The sequence below is a fragment of the Echinops telfairi genome, unplaced genomic scaffold (genome assembly GCF_000313985.2).
Source record: "Echinops telfairi isolate 266 unplaced genomic scaffold, ASM31398v2 ScPeMD7_7461;HRSCAF=8499, whole genome shotgun sequence".
In the NCBI taxonomy this organism is placed as follows: domain Eukaryota; kingdom Metazoa; phylum Chordata; class Mammalia; order Afrosoricida; family Tenrecidae; genus Echinops; species Echinops telfairi.
In genome coordinates this window covers 2565967-2585807 of record NW_022111361.1, presented here as the reverse complement: position 1 = coordinate 2585807, position 19841 = coordinate 2565967, and the positions used below count along the sequence as shown (strand labels likewise).

Genomic DNA, 19841 nt, shown 5'->3' with positions numbered 1-19841 from the left:
TTTCGCTTCCTCCAAATGTCACCCTGGCGTCAGACAGCAACATGGCTTTGAAGAGAAGTTGGGAATAGCTGCAGATGACTCTGGCTGTGGGATGATCCTGGCTGGTCAGAGAGCACATGCTGCGGTTTCCAACTCAACACGTGTGCCAGTTGTCCATGCTATGATCCTGTGTCATGCAGCAGATGGAAAATGTGATATTGTTTGATTTTTATTTTTGCTGACTTTATTTTTCAGGGCGCAGAGATGAAGGCTTATAGGAAACTAGGCCATCATACTAATGAATTAGACTTGGAAACTGGAACACAGTCCACCAAATTTTAATTAGATGATACTGGGAAAGTCTAATATTGGTTGGGGGTTGGGGGGGCAGACAAACAAAAACCAGCAACAACTCTCTGTATGTAAAAGTGAAAAAAATTCACATTATCCTTTAAATAGCACCTATACCTGTTGATGATTTTTTAAGACAGCTTCTACCCTTCCTAGGATTAACAAAATGTTCACTCCATTGTGGCTCATCTTTCTACACCCAAATGGTTATTCCTTAACAATCTACTACTACTTATTAGCAATGTAAATAATTTTGTGCTTCTCAATGATGCCAATGTCATGTTCCAGCTGCTTCATTTCTTCTTCCAGCTTCTGCTTCCGGATCTTCTTCGGGATGGAATCGATGAACACGGAGAGGGACTGGAACTCTCGGTGCACCTTTCCCCAGTTCTGTTTCAGCCCCTGTGGACGGCAAAGAGAGTTGTAACTACTCAAGGAAACTGCAAACGGAAAGCAAGCGGTAAAGGAGCGAGCGGGCGGTCCGGGAAGCCGGAGATGTAAGCAGGTAAGAGAACATAGAGGGACTTGTATAAGGACAGGCGTATTGGACGGAGGCCGAGCGCTGCCCTTGACGGAGGGCTCCATCCCACTGGGAGTATTTGATTGGCTCTGTTTTCAAAGTCACTGTACTTGTTTTTAACCATTCAATATGCATTTTCAGAGGTTCATATGAGGAGTATGAAGCTAAGCTCAGAGCAAATGCTCTGGTTTAAAAAAACAAAAAACACCAGCAACTTCAAATTGATATCTCCAAGGAAAGAAACCAGTTTTCAGGCAGAAAATATGTTTTTTACCAATTTTCTGCTTGTTTTCTTTAGGGTCGACTTTGAAAAAAATCATGATCCTCATTCTGTAATAGAATGATTCCCATTAACAGGGTGATTCTGGGCAGCACGGCTATACTTTACACCTGGCACAGTGGAGTTACACAAAATGCCAAACTTTCAATGTTACAAGAAAAAAAAAAATCAAGGCTCTCTTAGAAGTCAGAAGGAGACCTGGTGGTGTGGTGGGTTAAGGACTGTGCTTCTGACTATAAGGTTGGAGGTTCAAGCCCACTAGATGTTCCGTGGTAGGATGATGAGGCTGTTTGCTCAGGTAATGAGTTGCCGTTTCATAAACCTGAGAGAAGTTCTGGTCTGTCCTACAGGGTGGCTATGGGCTGGAATCCACTTGAGCGCAATGGCTTTGGTGGGGTCTGGAAGGAGCAGTAAGGTCCCATTGATCTCTGCATAGTCCCTATTTCTTACCACAGTACAGTAGGGACCCCGTTATCAAAACAGTCTCAAACTACTAATTGAAATTATATAAATTTAAAATATTATCATCATTTTACAGTTCAATATGGATGCCTGGCTTGTTTATTGACACAAAAACAGAAAGATAAAATGCAGATGTAATTTAAAATATTTCTTTGAAAATGTGGTCCTTGTAAATAGTGGTCAGACCTTGGCATTTAACAGAGAATTGAAAGTGTCTAACTTCATAAAAAAATATAAATTATCAAGGGTTCATGAGGGAGGGAGGGGGGGAAAATGAAGAGCTGATACCAAGGGCTCAAGTAAAAAGAATATGTCTTGAAAATGATGATGGCAATATACGTACCCAAACTCTCCCCCCCCCACCAAAATGTGCGTGACACAATGGATGGATGTATGGATTGTGATAAGAGCCATAATAGCCCCCAGTAAAAATATATTTTTTGAAGTGTCTAACTTAAGTGAGGATGATGGGACTTGACATGTATCAGGAGGAACCAGTCCCTGGAGAAGGAGACCATGCTTGACTCAGGAGTGGGGCAGGGAGAAAGAGAGCCTTGACAAGATGAGCTCTCACACCGGGGAGCTCAGCCCTGACAACCACGGTAAGGACGGAGCTGGATGGGCAGTGTTTTGTTCTGTAATCCACAGGGTTGCTCTGAGCCAGAGCTGACTCCACGGTCCCTAATGACAATAGCAATGCCAGCATCATAATAATCCTGTCATACAAACCCTCGTGGGGTTACATGGAATGCGGTGGTGGGATTCAAGTAATTTAACAGCCAAATTTACTGCCCTGATGAACATTTTAAGCATTTTTGAAAAATGACATACTGAAAGGTAGTTTATTATTTCATTATGATATCAGAACGCCTCTGTTTCACAGATGAACATTAAAAAAGAGTAAGGAATGTAAATTTGTGATTTCCACACTGGGTGGCTGCCCACCTTAAAGACAACCCTGGTGACAAGTGCCATTTTCACAACAAGTTCACCAAGCTCAACAGTTAGGTATCAGTTTTGTGAAACCGATGCAAACCAGGTCATGTTATCTTTGCAGAAACTTTCCAATGGCAATTGTGTTGGTCTGGGCGGACTAGAGAAACAAAATCATAGACACTCATATGTGTTTAATAACGAGCTTTATAATAAGAGCAACTGAATATTGAGAAAACATCCCAGCCCAGTCCAGATCAAGTCCATACGTCCGATATTAGTCCATATGTCCAATACCAATCTATAATTTCCTCTTCAAATTCACGAAACACATGCAATGACACTGAATGTAGGAAGATCACAGGCAAGTGGGTGGAAAATCTTGTGGATCCAGTGGTGGTGTAAGCATCTCAGTGCTGGCAGGGGTCTCCATGTGGCTCCTCTGGCTCCAGAGCTCTGCCTTGCATCAGTGTAGCTCGATCAGGCTCATTGGTAACGTCTTGCAGAGAGTGAGTGTGTGTTCCACCTCCAGCAAGCTATTTATCTCCTTAGTGCCTCCAAATGAGGTCATCAAGCTGCGACCTGATTGACAGGCTAAACTCCACCCCTTCACTCTTACGTCCCAAATTGACAACAGATTATGTAACTACCTCAGCAATAGAATCGCAGTGGCTGATTTCCACACTTAGGTAAAAATGATTGTAGGAATAGGCTAGCTGAGGAAAAGGATAACATAGTTAGACCTCTCATTGAATGAAGGTCTAGCAAGGATCTGAGAAGGGAAAGATAGATGGAAAAGGCATCCGTGTTGAAAAAGAAGCAAGAAAGAAGAGTCGGGAGAGTAAACGTGTGTGACACATTCTTCAAAGTGCATGAGGTGTCTTCCAAAAAGAAGTCTCAAAATAATTCTTTTCCCTTCTTTCGTTTCCTTTTTATGAGATGTGAAATATGCCTCCACGGTGCTCCACAGGGGTGCCCACGGCACAGAGGAAATCTGTGCATTCATACACTTCCAAATATCAAAGGCTTTCTCAGAGCTGGTTGGGCACGATTTCCATATCACTCTTGGTCACAGCAGATACACATTTCCCTCTGTGTCCTCCTTGAGGAAGGGTTTGCTTTCATCTTCCAGGAGGCGCAAGCATGTTCGGATCCAGGAGCACAGCAGGGAGTGGAGACCGTAGCTCCCTCGTCTACTGACATAACCGCCTTGAGCTTCTTGAGACGTCCCTTCCAGGCAATTCCATCCGACGGTCTGTCATCCATTGCCACAAGAGCAACTTTCTCTTATTCTTCTTAGATTTATTTTCCTCTTGTTTTAGTGCTGATATGATATTATTCACTTTGGAAAACTTTCAAATAGGGACAAGTGGTCATAAAATAAACAGTAGGTGCTTTGATTTTGAGCAGGAACCTTGCCGGGGGGCGGGGTAGCTTCTCATTGCCAGGTCGGCAGTTGGAAGCCACCAGCTCTGTGGAATGAGGTTCTCCACTCCGGTACAGAGTTCCAGTCTCAGAGATACACCAGCTCAGGTCTTCCCTGCCCTATGGGGTCACTATGAGTAATAACTGACGATGGATGGCAGTGAATTTTGAGTTGAGTTTGAAGCTCTTCATGCCTGACCTCTGCACAACCCCTCCGCATCCATTCTCCGTCATCTTGCCCTGCCTTGTGCCTTGGGGTGGGGTCTATGACTTGATCCTTGTGGGCTGTAACACTCTGGCTCCTTTGCCCTCTGACCTCTGACTGAATTCAGCCAATGGATGCACCCCTACCCCCTTGGTTCTACTTGGACTCTAGTTCCGGGTGCATCACTCCATCGCTGTATACTTGCCAAAAGCATGATTTGAGAAGGGGGAAAGAAATGGATGCATATTCATGAGAATGAACTGGCCAAGCCCATGCTTTCCCGTTAATGAATTAGGGAATTGAGTTAACTAGCCCTTCTTTCAGTCTCTGATTTTCTCAAGGCCCCCCTAATACTATCATCCCCCCTGCCATTGAAGTGAAGGGGGCGCAGCATTCTCTGCTCCACGTCTATAAAACAGAGATCCTTCTTTAAGTTCTCTTCACATTCTTAGGGGAGCGGATCTTCTCTTTCCTGCTGGACCCGTGACCAGTCCAGTAGTACAGCTTCCCCTGGTACCCCAGACGCAGGGCAAACACTGGCTTGGGGATTGGTAAGCGTGAATTGCAGTCCCTATTCAAACACTTGGCAATTTGGGGACCAAACCCAAAGTTAAAGCAAACTTGAAGAAGGCACAGCTATTCGTCTCTGCCTGTCTGAAGGACCAAACACGTGGTGAAAAGAGACGATGATGGAAACCATAGTCTAACGGGCTACTGGACCAAGTCAATCTCAGTGTCTAGGACCCCCGAGGCCAGACCGAGATGGCCCGACACCCACTAAAAACTGCCGTGAAAGGGATCACAATAGAGGGTTTGGATAGAATGAGAGGAAAAAACAAAACTCAAAATCACCAAAAAGGCCAGGCTTACAGGTTGGATAGAACCTGGTGACATCTCAGGTCACCACCCTGTCCTCCCCAGCCTCACCCCTAGCTATGGTCCTTAGTCACTAGGACTCAGCTTGATGACCTAATTGGAGGTGCCATGGAGATAAATAGCTCTCTGGGGCCAGATACACACAACTCTCTGTTTGGTCTTCCTGCTGACAAGACACATGGGGCTTCGCTGATAGAGCCAGAACCCTGGAGCTGGAGGAGCCACGTGGAAACCCACACCAGCGCTGAGATGCTTCCACCGCTACTGGATCCACAAGACCTTCCACCCACCAGCCTGCGATCTTCCTGCACTCAGCGTGGTTACATGTGTTGCCTGAGTTGAAGAGGAATTTACAGACTAGTATTGGACTTAATGGGCTAATATAGAATTTATGGTCTTGATCTGGATTGGCTGGGCTGTTTTCTTAATACACAATTGCTTTTGTATATAAAACTCTTTCTTATACATATATGAGTGTCTATGAATTTGTTTCTCTAGTCAACCAGGACTAACTGGTCACCCTTCAGGTGTGGCAATAAACTCAACCCCACGGGCTAAATTTTCAGCGGAAAGGGCAACAATAACCTGGGGGGAGGCACACACCATCCTCTATTTGAATCACGGGGAAGCATTTGCTCCAGGACAAGAGCAGGAGCGTTCATCAGGAAAGAGACTGAGTGGAAATGGCCCCAAACAGGCAGGAGGTAGGACGAGAGGGGTTCAATTGTGTACTTGCAGTCAAAGAGAGGAAAGAAAAATGTGGATGGACTGTGTAATGGAAAACCGAGCTAATCTGTAAGCCCTCCCAGTCACAAGAGAAGACAACAGCAACCCCCGAGTTCAGTACCTCCAAGTTCATTCGACCAGGGCCGTATCTGTGCTGCTCAGGACAGTGCCCTCAGGGCTATGCATGGCGCCTAGAAGACACATGCTGAGCCCGAGGTGAATTAATTGGGTGAGGGAAGGAACAAATGAGCTCACTTAATATCTTTGCATTTTATATCCTCATCTGTAAATAAGGGGTTTGCAATCATTAGACCAGAAGATGCCTCCCAGCTATAATGAGTTATTTGATGAATAATGAACAGAATGTGGCCTGCTCAGGGGCATACAACTGTGTTGTCATAGAAGTATAACCCATCACCAGGGAGGGACGCCTGGTTCAGGGCTTGTCAGAGCCTAGCTCCTGGCTTGTTGCTATGGCAACTGGACTCCCTAGCCAATGAGGCCCCCGAAGGAGAATTTGCTCTGGCTGCATCCAAGGGTCTGCAAGGAAACCTTGCCGATTACATTAGGAAGTTGAGGGCTGGTTACTAACGACCATCAAAGAAGCAGTTGGAGGAGGAGCCTTTTCCTCCTGAGGGAAGTCTTCCTCTTGTCCCTGTTCTTCAGTATAATTGAGTTATAAAAACACACACACCCGGCTTTCACCAAATCACAGACCTTCTGAAAATGGAAAGGGGAGTGGCAGGAAGTAAAGGAGAGAGACACACACAGAAAGAGAATGAGCGAATATGAATGGCTCAAGACCAGCATCCTCCCTCGAATGAATTAGGACTCAGTTAATGAGCTACCACAGAAGGTGTCACCATGGAGTTGTACATGACATTCAGAGAGTTGTTGGCACATGTTCCGTCTCTATTAAGGCTCACCTACCCCTTGTGCGGGCTCTACTGCAGCCTCCCTGGCCAGCAGGCGTCCCCCGAACCCTCCCTCCGTGGCTGCCATCCTTCCCACCAGTCTGCTATCTCCCAGCACTCACATTTACATTGGGCACAGAGTTTGGTACCAGGGCTACCATTGTCTGCAAAGAGACAGTCCCTATCCTTTACCCCCCCACCTCTATGAGAGCCCCCTCCAATGTGGCGAAAGATCGCCACCCTTGTATATATTTGGAAAACCTTAATAATAAAAAAAGTACTCCTACATACATTCACATATGCATAGGTTTATACAGACGCATCTTCATATCTAAGTGAACCCAGGTAGTGGAAGGGTTAAGTGCTTGGCTGCTAACCTGGAGATTGTCGGTGGGAACCCACCCAGTGGCTCGCTCTGAGAGAGAAAGACCCAGAGCCAGAAAAGCTCCTGTAAAGATCAGAGCCAAGGAAACCCTGCAGGGCAGTTCCGCTCTGCCCTGTGGGTGCTCCAGGAGTCCGAATCATCTCTAGGGTGGCCAGCAACAACATGCAAACACACAATTCCTCATCAATCAGATGATAGCCTTCTCCAAGGCAGAAGTTGGATCTTATTCCTTTAACAAATACCCCCAGGGCTGAGCACCCTGATTTATGCAGGGAATCCCTGCTTACTAGTGACGATGACATCGATGAAATGCAAAGCCTGTGTAACAGCACACGGATCTCTTTTGAACAGAAATGTCCGTGGTTAAGACAGTTTTTACTTGGTTGCCGCGTTTTTAGTTTTTAAAAGGTGACTAGAAATGGCTTTGTGGAAAGCTTTCAATATACCAAAACACAGGGTCAAGTGCATGTTTACCTGTGTAAGAGAGAAGTAAAAGCTAACTGTACAACAGTAGGTACAAGTTCCCTCTAAACATGCTGGGGCAGCAGCCCTGTCCACATCTGCCGATCTTTGAAATGCTTCAGATAGAAGTCTTGCATGGCAAGCTCAAATGTAAATATCTGTAAAAGCATATTTTACTTATATTTGTTCAAAATCAGGAAAATATACATAAAACCTACTAGTTATGCTCAAACGCAGACATCTGTATCATCGTAAAAAAAAGCATCGGTCGAGGGACAATTTCAATTATTCTAGAGCTCCATCTAGTGAAAAAAATAACCCATCTATGGATATAGATTTTAAATACTGGGACTGGAGAATGAAAATGAAACACGATTTTGCCCTACACATTTGCCTTATTGTTGTAAGAGTGGTGGGCTACTTACAAGACTTCAGACTACTAGAGAACCTTGTCCACCTGGAAATGAAAGGCTGCAGTGCAATAACTCCCGACTACAGCTCTTCCCTCCCCCCTAGAGAGTCAAGATGGGTCATCATAGCCAAGGGAGAGGTCCTGATTTCACCATCAGAGCGCTGGCTGGAATCCTCAAGGGAGGCAAGAAAGCGACGCTCCATTCAGAAACGGTCCGAAACTTGACATGGACATAGATACCCAGCACCCACCTGCAGAACTGCCTCCCGTTCTTCATCAGAGAGCCTCTTCATGGCTGCCTTTCGAAGGTTCTCCTGCACATAGTTGTCGTATTCTTCTTGGGCTTTCTTTACTTCCTGGTTTCGCTTACATATATATTCAGGGGTCGCTCCATAATCCTGTCAAGGTGTTTAATGCAGATGAAAAAGTCAGTATCCTGCATGCAATCTTCCATCTGTGAATACACTAACCGAGGAATGGGAGACAAAAACGAAACCTTAAGATGTAAAGGCTTTGTTCAAAACACTGCGAGTTGATGCAATGAAGCCATTTTGCTCACTAGGAAGTATGAGGGGGGTTCAAAAAGTTCATGGAAAGATGGAATGAAAAGACAATGGACTTCTTCTATGAACTATTTTGAGCCCCCCTGCAATTGACCCTGGAGCCTTGATGGCACACAGTGGGTTACACGTTGGGCTGCTGACTGAAATGTCAGCCGTTGGACACCCCCAGCTGCCCGGCCGGAGGAAGATGGGGCTTTGTCGTCTCATGAAGATTTGCTGTCTTGGAGACCCACGGGGGCGGTTCCCCTCTGTCCTATAGAGTCACTATGGCCAGAATGGACTCAACTGCAGTTGGTTGGAGTTGGACTTTTCTAGTAGATTCTGGTCTACTAAACCCACCTGAGTTGTTCCTGAGGCTGCTAAGGTTCTTTCTTCTTGCCTAATGACATCCAGTACCTGTTCCCGACTGGTGAGCTGGTCTCTAGGAAGGAGCCCTGGTGGTGCAGTTGGTAAATGCTCAGCTGCCACCCGAAAGGTTGGGAATTCAGACAGAACAGCCGCTCCACGAGAGAAGGTGAGGCCGGCCGTCTGCTACTATGAAGATTACAGCCCGGAAAATCCTATGGGGCAGTTCTACTCTCTCTTCTAAGGTCACTCTGAGCCGAATCAAGTGGACAGCAATGGGTCTGAGTTTGGTTTCGTTCTAAACCACTGGTTCTCAACCCTTTCATACAGTTCCTCATGTGATGGTGACCCCACCACCACCACCACCATAATATTATTTTCGTTGCTACTCATCACTGTCATTTTGCTACTGTGATGAATCGGGTGACCCCTGTGAAAGGGTTGTTCGGCCCCCAAAGGACCCACAGTTTGGAACTGCCATTTTAGACCTAGTTGTGGCTTTTTCTTTATTTGCTTTAGGAGTGTAGGCGTTAGCCTGGAAATGTCTTAAGTTTCTCAGGCTTGTTTTGCAAACTCTTCCAAGGCCTTTATAAAAACCAACCCTTAAAAATAACACGGGCATCGGCTTTCAGAGAAAGTTGACTTGGCCCTGATGTTGGTTCTCGAATGGAGAGCACAGTTTGAGGCCCCGAGGGGGCTTACAAGGACCGATGGCAGTGTTATCAAGAGTGATTCCACCCGAATCATCGCTATGTTGGTATCATGATTTAAAGAAATGGAACTGCTCATTGTTCACTCTTTAAACTATTATTTGAGCATGCACTGGGTGCAGGGATGAAAGTGACTAAGAAAGGTGATGTTTTTGCCCTCATCGAGTATGACTTCCACGGCAACACAGACTCACCCTAGATTGGCTAAAAGCTAAGTCACAAGTGAGCTGGAGCAGTGAGGGAAAAATAATAAGGGCTTTCAGAGAAATGAGGGGGTCAAGGAAGCTCTGTCTAAGATGACTGTAATTGACAGATCTGGTAGTCATTGAAACTGCCCTCGGATATTCTGGTTCTTCTTGCTTTTCTTCTTGATGGAACAATGCTTTCTTGCTTTTCTTGAAATAAGAAGCCCTGGTGGGATAGTAGGTTAGGTGTTGCGCTGCTAACTGCAAGTTTGGCAGTTTGAATCCACCAATTGCTCTGTGGAAGAAAAATGAGGCTTTCTGCTCCTGTAAAGACTTATAATCTGTAAACCCAAAGGGGCAAGTCTCCTCTGTTCTTCGGGATTGCTACAGTCAGAATCCACTTGCTGGCCATCCTGAGGTTTGGCTTTGGCTGATTTCTCTTGAAGTAAGGATAATTCACCAGGTGAATTCTCCAATGTGAGCAGAGGTGACCTCTGTCACTTCTGGGAAGAAGTTTTTAAGAATTAATTTACATGATTTTTCTCTAAACTACAGTGACCATAAGCATTTGGGGGGGTCCCTGGTCCTGGGGGAAGACTAACACAGTCTCTGACCCCCAGCAATGGACATTTAGCACCAGTAAACAACATCCAGAAGAGGCAAAATACGACCTTGAGTCTACCCTGCCTGAATTTCGAGACCATCCCAAGAACACATTTGATGCATCAAACACTAGAAACAGGAGAGCTTTGGGAGGACATTAAAACCATCATTCAGGAAGCAAGTCAAAGGGCATTAAGAAGACAGCAAAGAAAGAAAGGATCAAAGTGGATGTCAGAAGAGATTCTGAAACTTACTCTTAATCATAGAGTAGCGAAAGAAGCAAATGGAAGAAAGGAAGATGTCAAAGAGCTGAATAGAACATGTCAAAGGGTAGCTCTAGAAGACAAAGCCAGATATTATAATGAAATGTGCAAACCAAAAGGGAAGAGCACCCTCAGTATATCTTAATCTGAAAGAAGTAAAGAAAAAAATTCAAGCCTCAAGTTGCAATAATGAAAGATTCTATGGGCAAATTATTGAGTGATGGAGGACGCATCAAGAGAAGTTGGAAAGAACACATGGTGTCATGTACCAAAAATAACTAGAATGAGTCAACACACCACCATTTCAGGAGGGAGCAAATGAGCAAGAGTCAATAGTGCTAACAGCTGAAGTTCAAGCTGCATGGAAACATTAGCCAAACATAAGGCTCCAGGAACTGATAGACTACTAACTGAAATGCTTCAACAAGCTGATGAAGCACTGGAAGCACTCACTCGTCTATGCCATGAAATTTGAAAGACAGCTACTTGGCCAACCAACTGGAAGAGACGCATATTTGTACCCATTCCAAAGAAAGATGGCCCAACAGAATGCTCACACTATCGAACAATGATCACTGATATTACAGACAAGTAAAATTTTACTGATGATCATCCAAGAACATTTGCAGCAACACATTGACAGGAAGTTTCCAGGGGCTCAGGCCAGATTCAGAAAAGGACATGGAACAAGAAATATCATTGCTTGATGGCTACATATGTATAAATGTGCTTGACACAATCGATGTATGTATGAATTGTGATAAGAGTTGTATGAGCCCCTAATAAAATGATAAAAAATATATATCATTGCTTACATGAATGGATCTTGGCTCAAGACAGAGAATACCAGAAAGCTATTTCTGTGAGTTTTACTGACTATGCCAAGGCATTTGACCATGTGTAACATAACATAAACTATGGATAACGTGGGGGGCCGGCCCCAATCCCAACTACTACATGGACACCTGCCCCTCCCCCAGAAGATTTTATTTCAAAGGACAGCATTGAATCTTCAGCTCCGGGAGAGGGACATATCTGATCGGAGCACATGGGAGCAGATAAAGTGGGAGGAGGAGAGAGTGGAGCACATCCTGGCCCACCAGGCCGTGAGGACGATGTTCCCAATTAAAGCAGCCAGTCCACAGAGAGGACCATATGGCCGGCCCCACTATGAGACATGACATCCCTCACTGACCCATAGCCCTACAGGGGACAACAACGGAGACACAGTGTGGGAATTGCACCTGATCTGATCCCCCCACACTGAGGCAAAACACTAAGGGAAGGGAGCGGCGAGGTCCCCAGGGAATGCTGAAGGTGGACTTTGGGGTCAGGGCATGGTGCCCCAACAGACTGGGCTGGAAAACACTCCTAAAGGCCAACAAACAATTCTTGAACTTAAAATAAAACCCCAAAACTATGGATAACCTTGAGAAGAATGGGAATTCCAGCACACTTCATTGTGCTCTTGCAGAACTCGTACATGGCTCAAGAGGCAGTTGTATAGACAGAGCAAAGGAATACTGGATGGTCAAAATCAAGAAAGGTGTGCATCAGGGTTATATCCTCTCACCATTCTTATTCAATCTGTATGCTGAGCAAGTCATCAGAGAAGCTGGGTTATATGAAGAAGAATGTGGCATTAGGATTGGAGGAAGGTTTATAACAACCTGTGGTACGCTGATGACACAAACCTTGTTTGCTGAAAGTGAGAAGGATTTGAGGCACTTGCTGATGAAGATCATGGATTGCACGATGGTTTCACAAATGGGTAAAAGTTTAGGGATCTGAAATATTCCTCTGTGTTGCATCATTGAAGGCTCCTGTGTACTTTACATACTAATAATTTAAAATAGTATAATAGACCTAAAGCCACAGCTGTGAAGTTGATTTCAATTCATAGAGCCCCTATTGGACCCTGTAGAGCTGCCTTCATAGAGTTTCCAAGGCTATCAGTCTTCATGGAAACAGAATGCCTCATCTTTCTCCCCCAGAGTGGCTGGTGGGTTTGAACTGCTGACCTCTTGGTTAGAGGTTGAGTGGTTTCACCACTGCACCATCGGGATGATATTCATTCATCATAAAACTTTTTAAAATGCCATGTATTGTGTCAAGCACTTAACATATTTGATATTACTTAATCCTCCTCTCATACCTGAGCTACATCCAATGACTTGTTAAAGGTCACAGAGCAAGTAAGTGGCAGAGTTGTGATCTGAGGTGCTGTCTTATTGCTAGGTGCCTCATGCAATCATCTTGCTTCAGTTTGCCTTTGGAAATTGTTTCTAATGGCATAAATGGGTATATAACATTTTATTTGAAACAATGACACGAGGCTTATTCATTTTGAATGGCATTGTCCTTAAAGGGATTGACTTATCTCACTTACCAATAATAAATATTTAAACTTTAACTCAGATAAGTGAGAAGTCAGTCGAATAAGTTTGTCATGACCCCGATGGATTCATTAGTAGCACCAAGAGAATAATAAAATGCCCTAACCAAACTCGCTGGTATCTAATCGATTCTGATTCATAGGGAGTCCCTGGGGGTAGAGTAGAACTTCTCTATTGGGCTTTAGAAACCACCAATCTTAACCAGAACAGGCAGTCTCAGTTTTTCTCCCACAAGAGGACAATGGGTACCTAGAGAAATGGCTTTTCCGTGGCTTGGCTGACAAGCACAGGGTGACTCACTAATATTTTTTTTCTGAGTCTAGGAAGACTATTTCCAAATGTTCTGTTGAGAAGAAAATGCATTGAGGTGACTAGCTTCTTAAGAGGGCAGCCAGGAGGAGGGGCACAGTGTAGGTGAGAGAAAGAAAGGCATGTGACCGTGGAGCAATAATGGTTAGGAGGTGCTCTGAAGGTGCAGAGGAGTGAAATTTCTCTTTCCCCCGCCTTATGGATTAAAAAGGACACTGAACAGCCTCTGGGGCCCACAACGGGGGCTGTGGTCTCTGGAGAAGTACACAGTAATTGTATCCGCATGGGCTTCCATCTCTGCCAACATGCCCACTAAAATTCTTCACAAGTCATCTCACTCTTGCAGTTCCTGTCTTGAGTTTCAACAAGGGCTGCGTCTACCCACCTGAATCCAAGCTCCTCCTATGTTACTCATGAGATTTCCCCATCTGTCTTCCCTTCCTTCCTTCCTTCTATTATTTCTCCCTCCTTTCTTGTCATAACTCAGTTATTACTACTGTTTAGGATTTTGCACATGCCTTTGTCCTTCAGGTGTTTCAAGCATGCTTAGGGTTGACAAGTATACAAAGTGAAATCAAATCCATATTAGCTTCTTTGGGAAACTATTTGTTTGCTTTTAAAGGTCCTGTATATCCAAATCATTTCACCTAAGCTTCTATAACTGCCTCCAATAAAATTATATGCCTATCTTGTCAGCAAAGAAGACTTGATTTTCTTTAGTGTCCAACAGGGCTGGGTTGCTGAAAAATCCCTTCCAGACCTTCTTTGCCCTCAACTAAAGACAAGTGAATATATTTGCATAGGCACGTCAGTGTGAATGATTTACACGCTGCTACCAGGGTGGCTGGCTCCAAAGCTATGTTCCTCTTCAGTTTTCCCACTGTGCCCCAACCTACGGACTAAATCTGAGGCTCTCCTGACAGTTGATTCTTTCTAGAGTTGAGAAGTGATTGTGCTTTTAGTGACATTTCTACAGGAATGCTACAGTTGTTAACTATCTTCATAATTGAAATTAAGGAGGACAATTACACCTTTCATCTACTAAGCTATCTGGTGTTGTCTACTCCCCATCATTGCATAGGGCCTGCTCCATGTCATTACAGTCAATGTGAACCCAACACAGATGGTGGAGGAAGGTGATGGCCACCTGTACAATCAGTCCAGTGAGAGTGCCACTCATGACAATATAGGCCATTCTTAGGAATACCTTCCGGAAGTGAGTTGAGTTTTAAGGTCCATTGTAAATATTGCACCGGTTACCTTTTTATTGATGAACTGTGGAACTAATCCCGAAGAGTCAAGATCATGCTTGTCACCTGTTCGTTTGTCCACGTAAATTGGTTTCGGCTTTTTGGCAACTCCCATGATGACATCCGCTGCATTGGTATTTATGAAGTTTTTGGAGCTCTGTATTCCCATGACAGGATGCTCGCCCCGCAGCGGCACCGGAGGCTTCCTGGGCTCATTCCACTCAAACTTCTTTTCTGTCAAGCATACCATTTCATTGGTCACGCGAAAACTCTCAAAAAAGGTAGTCGGTACGATTTACTATATTCGGATCTATTACCACCAATCTATTTGAGCTTTATTACTCTGTTCAAATGCTTAAGGGAAACAATCATCAGAAAAGACCCAAAGGAAGTGGGACATAATCGATTAGTCTGCTGAAATACAGTCTGGAAGAGCAGTAGGAACATCTAAGGGAGGGGGATGAGCACCCCACATCATAGACTATGAATCCATTTTAATTGTATTACAATTAAAAAAATATTTCCTTATAAGGATTTCAACATCAGATGTTCAGCTTTTCCATGGCAATACGTTTAGAGAGAACAGAAATAGCGGATGCGGTACACAGGGAGAGGGGAGGCGGATAAATGGGCTCCCACCAGAAGGACTTTCTTTTTGATAGTGCAAACATCTTGAGCTATATCTCTCTTGGACTGGCTACAGAAGGCCAACGTCCAGCCTCATATACCTTGCGGTCTTATTCCTTGCATGCATGACTTCATTTTCAAACAGCAACTACAGGTATGGTTCTGAACCTGAGAGAGAATTTCTGATAAGTGGGTAAGGAAGATTCTGGGTTTTCCCCTTCTGAGTTACTGCCCGCGGGAGGACTACCGGGCCTTCACTGTAGAATCCTGTTCTCCCAGATCTCTAGGGTCCCGATGTTTGTTGTTGTCCTGTGCCGTGGAGTCTGTTTTAAACTAACAGCGACCCTCATGGGACAGTTTCCTAGGCCGTAATCTTTACAGCAGGTTTCCAGGTCTGTCTCCTGCAGAACCTCTGGGTGGGTCGGAAGTGCCAAAAGGTTCTGCAGGAGCCTGCCGCCAGGGTCCCTAAATGAGCCCTACAAATCAGCGAGACGGAAGGCGGTGATTTCAGAGCCCACACCCTCAGTTGGGACCTGTGTCAAAAGTAGAAAAAGGCCTCACACCTAGAAGGCTCCCATGCGTGGCGCTAGGTTTTACTTTTGCTGTCACGAATTGCTTAATGACTTTTTTAAAACCGAGGACTGTTACACGTTCCATTTGCACTGGACTCACTAAGTATACAGTTGATCCTTGTGGGAAGTGTTTTGATATCAGAAAAGGAGGGTTCCAGGGAAGTGGGGAGTAGATGGCATGGGATCAGTTACAATTATTGATGGAAGCACCTTTCCCCCATCCTGGCTATTGCTTTTCTGATGGCTAAGGTAACAGTAGAAGTCCTGGTGGCTTACCGGTTACTGCTGGGCTGGGATCCAATGTAACCCATAAGGTTGCATTGACTTGAGTCGGCATTGACTCAGTGGCGGTGCGTTTGCATTAATACATACAGGCAGATGAGTCTGTCTCTTCCTAAAAAGTTGGCTTTTTCACTATTCATGGTAGTACAAATATGGAAAAATTATAACTGCCCATCAGAGGAAGAATGGATAAATGCACTTTCATATATACGAGTGTACTGTGGATTACTGCACGAAGTTAAAGAACAAGGAGGAATCGGTAAAACACCTCATAACATGGGTAAACTGTTATGGAAGACACTATGCTGAGTAAAATTAATCACATAAGGACAAATATATGAGACCACTATTATAAAAATTCAAGAAAAGGTTGTTTCACTAAAAGCAATATTCTTTGATGGTTATTGGAAACATAAAGGGGAGTCAAGGGAAGCCATTGGCTAGAGGGCTGTAAATGTTAAATTGAGTGATGGGAGAAACCAAATTTATGCCATCAAGTCAGTGCCGACTCTTGGTGACACTGTAGGACAGTATAGAACTGCCCCCTGTGGATTTCCAGGACAGTAAATCTTTACAGGAGTGGAAAGCCTTATCTTTCTCTCTTAGAGAAAGTGGTTTGGAACTGCTGACCTTGTGGTTAGTTCCCCAGTACATGACTACTGCGCCCCCAAGGCTGCTAGGGAAGACTGATGGAGGTAGAACAAGACACTGGGAGTTTTGCAGGAGTTACGGAAAACAAGTGTGCTGTTATGTACATAATCCTGCATTGGTAGTAATCTATAGTAGCTCCCAAACTTGTCTGTCAACTCGCTATGGATTGTGTGTGGCTGTGATGCTAGAAGCTATGACACTGGTATTCCACATACCAGCAGGGTTGTCCAAAGTGAACAGGCTTCAGTGGAGCTTCCAGACTGAGAACAGACTGTGTAGAAGCAATAGACTATTCACATCTGAGTACTAGCCACTGAAAACCTTAGAAATAACAGTGGAACACTGTCAGACACGGAGCACCTCATGACTAACAGCAGAACATTGTCAGGTTCCCTGTGGAAAGATGAGCCCCTCAGGTCTAAAGGCACTCAAACTGGGTCTCAGAAAAAGCTGCCATATCAAAGCAGGTTCGGCCATAGTGATGTGGGGCATGACTGAAAAGGAGAATAAGAATAAACAGCTGCATGGTGACTGCAACTTGGAATATATAAAGTATGAATCTAGGAACATTGGAAGCTGGCAAAAAATGAAATGGAACTCAGGAAGACTGATATCCTAGGCATTAGTGAGCTGAAATGGACTGGTACTAATCATTTTGAATCAGATTATCGAAGGATTTACTCTGCTGGGAGTGAGAAATCTAAGAGCAATGGGGTTGCATTCATCGTTAAAAAGAACATTTTGAGATCTATCTAGAAGTACATTGGGTAACATCTATATGTCTATAAGGAAACCCAAGTGCTATATCATTCAAATTCACTAACCAACGACTTAAACCAGTGGTGAAGAAATTAAGAATTTAACCAACTTCTTCAGTCTGAAATGGATTAGACCTGCAATCAAGATCCATTGATAATTACTGGTAATTAAAATGTGAACGTTAGAAACAAAATGGAAAGAAAATATGGCTTTGGTAATAGAAACAAAGCTAAGGATCACATGATAGATTCCATGAATTTTGCAAGACCAATGACTTCTTTAGTGCAAATTCCTCTTCTTAACAACACAAAAGGTGACTATATATTATGAAATATACAGAATAAAATTGGCTACATTGGTGGGAAGAGATGTTGGAGAAGATTAAAATAAGCAGCTAAAATGAAGCCAGGGGCAGACTATGGGACAGACCACCAACTGCTCATATGTAAGTTCAAGTTGAAGCTTTAGAAATTAAAATAAGTCCACAAGAGTGAAAATATTACCTGGAGTCTATCACACCTGAATTTCGAGAACGTCTCAAAAGCAGATTTTGAACTGAACACCAATGACAGAAGACCTCATTCACCTCAAGAAGGCAGTGCACGAAGAAAGCAAAATGTCCCTGGAAAGACACGGAAGATCAGGGTGGATGCCAGGGGGAAAAAAATCTCTGAGACTTCCTGTTAATCATAGAGTAGCGAAAGCAAATTGAAGAAGAGATGAAGTTAAAGAGTTGGACAAAAAGTTTCAAATGGCAGGAGAAGACACAGTAAAGTACAATCATGGAATGTGCAAAGACCTAGAGTTAGAAAACCCAAAAGGAAGAACATGCTCAGCATCTCTTAAACGGACACAAAACATCAAAAGCAGATGGAAGGAATGCACAATAACTGTACTAAAAGGGAAAAGTTGACTGACATTCAGACATTTCAAGGGTTAGCTTATGATCAAGAACCAATGGTATTGAAAGAAGAAGTACAAGCCATACTGAAGGCATTAGTCAAAAACAAGGCTTCAGGAATTGCCAGAATACCAATTGAAATGATTCAGCAAGTACTCACTCACTCATCTATGCTCAGAAATTTGGAAACCAGTTACTTGGCTAACTGACTGGAAGAGATCCATATTTGCACCCATTCCAAAGAAAGGGTTCCATCAGTGTGCATACATTATAGATATCAATATCATTGATATCACACCAAAGTAAAATTTTGCTGAAGATTATCCAGCAATGGCTGCAGCAGTACATTGACAGAAATTCAGGCTGGGTTCAAGAGAGGACATGGAACAAGGGATATCATTGCTGACATCAATGAATCTTGGCTAAAGCAGAGAATATCAGAAATATGTTTATTTGTGTTTTATTCACTATATAAAGGCATATAACTGTGTGGATCATCGCAAACTATGGATGACCTTGAGAAGACTGGGAATTCCAGAACGTTAATTGTGGTCATGAAGAATGTATATGTATACAGATGAAGTGGCAGGTGTGTGTATAGAACAAGGGATTAAAAATCAAGAAAGGTGTGTGCCAGAGTTGTAACCTAGCTCCATACTTACTCATTTGCATGATGAACAAATAATCAGAGAAGATGAATTACATGAAGAATTTGGTCTCGGGATTGGAGGAAGATGTATTAACAACCTGCAATATTCAGGTGACATAACATTGCTTACTGAAAGTGAGGAGGACTTGAGGTACATGCTGATGAAGATCAAGGCTTGCAGCCTTCAGTATGGATGACATTCAATGCAGAAAGAATAAAAATCCTCACAACTTCACCCTTGGGTAACAACTTGACCAATGGTGAAAAGATTGAAGCTGTCAAGGATTTGATCTAGCTTGGATCCACAACGATGGTCATAGAAGCAGCAGACCAGAGATCAAACATCACATTGCATTGGGTAAATCTGTTGCACAAAACATCTTTCAAGCCCACCTGTAGAAAATGGGACATCCCCTCACAGAGGGGTCACAGGGAAGGGATGAGTCAACCAGGGTGCAGTAAAGCACCGATGAAACACACAATATTCCTTTGATTCCTTGAGGCTTCCTCACCCTCCACTATCATGACCCCAGTGCTGCCTTTCACTGCGGGCTAGACCAGAGCATGTGCACAGGTACAGATAAGAGATACGAACTCAGGACACATGGAATCTCAGAACAGGAATGGGAGTAGTGACGCCAGGAGGGTAGGGGGAAGGTAGGGAGTGGAGGGGAGGAAGCAGAACATATCGCAATAAATGACACATAATTACCACCAACCCCCCCTCCAGGTAGATGAACAACAGAAACCATGGGGGAAGGGAGTGAGACAGTGGTCGGGGTAAGATAAGAAAATTTATATGTGAGGATGGGGAAATATATCTATGTGCCTATATTTATAGGTTTA

The 19841-nt window shown here is 44.0% G+C and overlaps 1 protein-coding gene across 1 annotated transcript in view; it reads right to left on the bottom strand.

Moving 5' to 3' along the window:
• Nucleotides 1-370: 370 nt before the first annotated feature.
• ENKUR (enkurin, TRPC channel interacting protein) overlaps nt 371-19841 on the bottom strand; it is a 38361-nt gene continuing 18890 nt past the window's right edge. Inside the window, exons 3-5 of the mRNA XM_004716100.4 lie at nt 14565-14788; nt 8182-8328; nt 371-732 (exon numbers count right to left, since the gene is read on the bottom strand). Of these exons, the coding sequence (XP_004716157.1) occupies nt 559-732; nt 8182-8328; nt 14565-14788 (545 nt within the window). The 3' untranslated portion in view covers nt 371-558. The remainder of the gene's footprint in view (nt 733-8181; nt 8329-14564; nt 14789-19841) is intronic.